The sequence below is a fragment of the Sus scrofa genome, unplaced genomic scaffold (genome assembly GCF_000003025.6).
Source record: "Sus scrofa isolate TJ Tabasco breed Duroc unplaced genomic scaffold, Sscrofa11.1 Contig498, whole genome shotgun sequence".
NCBI classification, from domain to species: domain Eukaryota; kingdom Metazoa; phylum Chordata; class Mammalia; order Artiodactyla; family Suidae; genus Sus; species Sus scrofa.
In genome coordinates this window covers 170,743-176,356 of record NW_018085227.1, presented here as the reverse complement: position 1 = coordinate 176,356, position 5,614 = coordinate 170,743, and the positions used below count along the sequence as shown (strand labels likewise).

General features: G+C 34.7%; 1 protein-coding gene across 1 annotated transcript; it reads left to right on the top strand.

Annotated features, from left to right (window-relative positions):
• Positions 1-3,024, top strand: LOC100152284 (olfactory receptor 4K5-like). The gene is made up of 3 exons (XM_021082090.1): positions 1-10; positions 2,195-2,412; positions 2,605-3,024. The coding sequence occupies exons 1-3, from the start codon at positions 1-3 to the stop codon at positions 3,022-3,024; spliced, it is 648 nt and encodes a 215-aa protein (XP_020937749.1).
• Positions 3,025-5,614: the final 2,590 nt, after the last annotated feature.

Here is a 5,614-nt window from a genome sequence, read left to right as displayed (position 1 = left end):
ATGGAAAAAGGTACGTCTAAAATGGGTTTAGAGAAATTCTGCGTGTACTCATAAAGTCAGTAAAACTAATTATAGACAAAATGCAATAAAGTTCATAAAATTTTGGTTTCATGCATTTATCACTTGTAAACTCTTGGCAGGCCTTGTAAACTCATAGATACAGTATAGGAAGATGTTTTAAAAGGCACAAGATTCTATGAAATAATACAAGAGATTAATTAGTAATTTTAATATTTTAAGTGGTCTCAATATGTGAAAATCTTGAATAAATAATGTATCTCAGCTAGCTGTCATAGAGCATGACTACAGACACATAAAAAGTCTTCCCAGCTTCTCTGATCTGGCCATGAGCTTTACTTCAAAGGATTCATCCCAGAAATCATAGATTATTTCAATTTATTTTGAATGTATAATTAGCACTATGCATTTATTTCAAAATATATAAATTGTTTTCAAAATTCTAGGTATAGAAGCATACATAGAATTTAGAAATCAATATTACATCCATATTTCTTTCTAGAAAATGAAAAAAGGCTAGGTTTTCAGTATGTGTTACAATTTTGAGGCTGAATTTATAGCTTCCTTAAGTTGTGGTTATTTAAGTCTATGAGGCAGAACACTGCTCAGAAATGCCAACTATGCATGTGCCAATTCAATGATAAGGTTAAAAGCTAAATCTCCATCCATCTACTCTCTAATAAACCTGCCAAAATTATACTGATGTTCCTCAATAGATGCTTATTTCACATAAATGAGTTACTGCGCATGTTTGTATTCCTTTCATCTGAAGTAGATTTCTTCAAGGCTTGTTCTTCATTTTCCTTAGCTGTTGTTGAAATGTAACCTGCCTAGTGAAACTTTTTCTGACCACTTAGCTAATCCATAGTCCTTTGCTCTGTTCTGTTTTCTCTGTAGCACTTATCACTACTGACATATATTTTATTTTCATTCCCTCTGCCAGTCCCACCATTCCATTAGGATATAAATAGATGAAAGTAGGATATATTTTCTTTTCTTTTTTTTTATTGCTTTAACTCCAGAGTCTGTAAGATTGCATGATGCAGAGAAGGCAATCTATACTATTTGATGAGTGGGTTAATTACATCAATTATGTTTTTCCCTTGACTTTGAAAAAATATATTTGTAATTGTGATATTAACCTCATTAGAGAAAGAAGAGGTTATAAATTCATCAGCAAAGATACACATATATGTAATTAGCATATAAATTTAATTAGCAAATTAATCATGTTAATTAAATCTGCTTTCAGTTCCATCTTTGAAGAGCAGATAGTTGGTCAGATTAAACAGTATTAAATTAAGCTGATCCTGAAGAGAAATTATACAGAGAAGAGCAGAGTGATTGAAAAGAATGTGTGCTTCTAAAGTTCAAGGACATACTTTGACTACTAAATCATGTAACTCACTTCTAAAATGCAAATTGTTTTAACATAGAAAAGTGAAGGCAATTTGTCAATCACACTAGTTGAATTTATTAAATATGAATATCTCTCTTATTATTACCGCAGATTATCTGAAATGCATGGCCACATCTCACTTATTTCTCTGAATTGCCAATACCAAAGTAACTGGGCTGATTTCCATTTCTTTAAACTTGGCCTAAATTATCTCCCTCTCCAAGATTCTGTAAAAGGCACTGTGTTCATTTTCCGAATTTAGAATCTGAATGTGTAAGTACGGTATATGTGGTATATGTGACATTCAAAGTGCTATTGAGATTCTGCAGAGTTCTACAAAAGTACGTTAGAACATAATGTTAAGTCGACTTTTACTTTCCTTCCAACCGCCTTATCTGTTAGTTAGATAAACCCATTATCTCTTTCTATCTTTCTATCTAGCCAATGCATAAATGCAACACAAAAGTAAAGAACAATTTAAGCATTTAACAAAAGGAAATATCAAGTCCTAATAATAATGTGAATAATTACTCTCTTATAGCCTCACTATATTATTTTGATAGTTATTGGAACTGAAGGAGTGACTTGATTTGCAAAATGGTGAAGGGCTTCTCCTTATTCATTTTAATTATTTTTCTTCCCTATAGATAACTTCAGCACCCAGGTTCTGTTAATGACTTCTGTGAAGTCAGTGGTTACTGAATTCATTTTGTTGGGCCTGTCTAGCTCTCAGGAACTGCAACTCTTCCTTTTTTTAATCTTCTCTGTTTTATGGAGCTGCGGTCTTGGGAAACATCCTTATCATCCTCATAGCGATCACAGACTCTCGACTGCACTCCCCAATGTACTTTCTTCTCAGTAATCTTTCCTTCATCGACGTGTGTCAGACTACCTTTGCCACTCCCAAGATGATTGCAGACTTCCTCAGCGAACATAAGACCATCACCTTCCAGGGAAGCATGTCACAAATCTTTTTCTTGCATGTTTTGGGGGCAGTGAGATGGTGCTTCTTATTGCCATGGCCTACAACAGATACATTGCGATTTGCAAACCTCTGCATTACATGACTATCATGAGCCGAAAGGTGTGTGCTATTCTGGTGGGGGTTTCTTGGGCCATTGGCATTCTACACTCATCCAGCCATCTAGCATTCAAGGTTGACCTTCCTTTCTGTGGACCCAAAAAAGGTGGACAATTTCTTTTGTGACCTTCCCCTCGTGATCAAGCTTGCCTGCTTAGACACCTATGTTTTAGAGATCCTTGTGCTCATAAACAGTGGCCTGCTCTCACTTATCTGTTTTCCCCTTTTGCTCATTTCTTACACTGTCATCCTCGCCACTGTCCTCCACCAATCCCCTGGTGGGACATCCAAGGCCCTTTCCACTCTCTCTGCCCACATCACTGTTGTGGTTTTGTTCTTTGGCCCATTAATCTTTATCTATATTTGGCCCTTTGAAAGCTTCCCAATTGACAAATTTATCTCTGTGTTTTTTACTGTCTTCACTCCCTTCCTTAACCCTATGATTTACACGCTGAGGAATAAAGATGTAAAGGAAGCCATGAAGAAGCTGAGGAACCAGCATGTGGGTTCCAAGGAAGTCTTTTAGACAACTGTGAAGAAGTAACACAAGTCCTTTCTTCTTGTTGTTTGCAACGTACGTATATAATTGTTCTGACTGTGTTTCTATCACAATTAGTCTTTCACGATTATAGGACCTGAATCTGGTGCTGTTGGTAAATGCAGTGCAGGATCTCATATTATGTTCTCTGTCCTGATATTCTGTGACTCACTCATCTTCTCTAAAACAGCAACTATATATATTAAAAGTCCCAAATATTTCTTTTCCTATATATAGTTAAAAAAAAAAACTTGTGGCATTTTAAAGTCATTTCTATATTAAGGCAGATTAGTGAACACATATAATTTATTGGGGTAACAAAGAAAGAAATTTAGCATTAAAAACAGAATGAGGGAAGTTCCTCTTGTGGCTCAGTGGTAAGGAGTCTGACTAATATACATGAGGATGCAGGTTTGATTCCTGGCTCGCCCTGGCTAAGGATCTGGCATTACAGTGCGCTATTGTGTAGGTGGCAGATGGCTTGGATCCCACGTTGCTGTGGTTTAGATTTGACCCCTAGCCTGGGAACTTCCATATGCTACAGGTGTGGCCCTAAAAAAAGTAAAAAAAAAAGAAAAACATAACAGAATCTGCTTTGACATGATATGCTGAATGAAGACTTCTCTACTTTTATAAATTATAGTTCGTAATTATTTCAGCTAATAACTTGATTCGTATAAATAGCTGCAAGTATTCCACACTCACAAATAAGGCATTAGTGTTTATAAAATTTTTTATTTATTATTTACGTTAAATCTTAAATACTCAAAATACTATAATATCAATGATAGGACTGAGTTTTGCTGCTCTGATTGAAACAAATACCATGTCAGCAATATAACCAAGCCTATAGTTCAAACTACAAGAATACTCCTAATATTTTCTGGGAGAAATGCCATATCACTTTACACACTGTATCACTGATAATAAACCTGCCATTAGTTGAAAATGACTACAAGATATCGGAACAGTTATTGACTGTTTAGCTAAGTATGAGAGTTTATTTCAAGCAGCCACACAAAGCACATATATTACTAATTAGAAAACATATCCCCTACTTATTTTCTTTAAAACTTTGAGGGAAACTTCAAAAGCATCCCACCAAATCAGGGAATGAATAGGAGAAGGAATGAGCATATGTGATTCAGTTCCTTAACAGTCACAGATCAGTCCCTGCCATCACGTATCACTGTGTATTCATGCTAGGAGGACTTTATTCTGTTTGTGTTAGCTTTCAATTCAAACTTGTGGTTTTTGTAGAGATGTAATTGTGCTTTTGCTTTTTCTTAAAATAGATTGTAATTCCCTAAGACAACCTTTGTTCCATTTCTTACTATATTGGTCAGTGTACTTAGAGTTTAACATGCAAGAACATGCAGTAAGTGCCATAAAGAGGAAATATAATTCAAAGCATTGATTTCAGGTAAGTTCTACTGTTGTTTTATACAAAAGGGGTATTTGGAGTCATGGAGTCATGGAGTCAGGAGCTAGTAGAAAAGTAGTCTGTCCATACCTAAGTCTCAGATTTTTATGAGACATTGTACTTTGTAGCAATCTGCTCTTATCATATTTAATTGTCCACGTGTAAGGTTACTTGATCAGATATCACTTTAGTAAACTGATATTGACTTAAAACATCCTATATGACTACGATTAAAATGAGCAATGACAAGTATTACAAAAGAGGCAAAAGCCAGAGTTCCATATTCCAGAAAATTTTTCAAGCCAATTTAGCTATTAAAAAGTTCATTAACAATTATGCAATAATGCCAAGTAAAGGATATTTACATATTATAATGGATGTTATAAACATTGTGATGTTGATAATTAAGTGTGGTAATGTTCAGCTTTGTTCAATTCAAAGCATCCCAATGTATTTCAGCAATTTCAAAATTAACTTATGCAGATGTGCACACATAGAGACAATTAAGAAAGATCTCTGGTCTCATATAGACGACTGCATGTTAAGGGAACAGAGAATCATAGAGGTTTTACATATAAAAAAAAAGGACTTACTCTTTATTAGAGTTGCAGAATGGCATAACCAGGAGAGGGCTTTTAGCTGGCCAGCCACCAGAAAGTTCCATAACTGACATTAATATAATGAGTTGCCCCAGTTTATGTTTAGGCCCAAACTTGTTAATAATTGCAAGAAAATTGGGGGAATTTGTCAAATGACATTGAAAATATAATTGTCATATCAAAGAGTCACAGCATTGTTCTTGGGATAGAAGCCAAATATCAGTAATGGTTTTGGTGAATTTACATTGAAATTTAAAGTTTGGGTTACATGATTGGTACATATAAGATCATTACAGTCTGATAACCTGATAGGGAAACACTCACCTGAACAATGTTGGGAAGGCACTGTTATAATTTGTGTCAGTGATTTCCCCTCTTATTTATCTATATATTCATGTCTGCATTCAATCTTTCTCAAGGTGTATTAATACTCTTACCAGATTAAAGTCAAAATTCACTGGCCCAGAAATCAGCATAACTGAGAATTGAGAAGTGAGATATGTTCTCCTATCTTTATGTATGCTTATAAAACCTAACTCTTAATAGCAATATTATT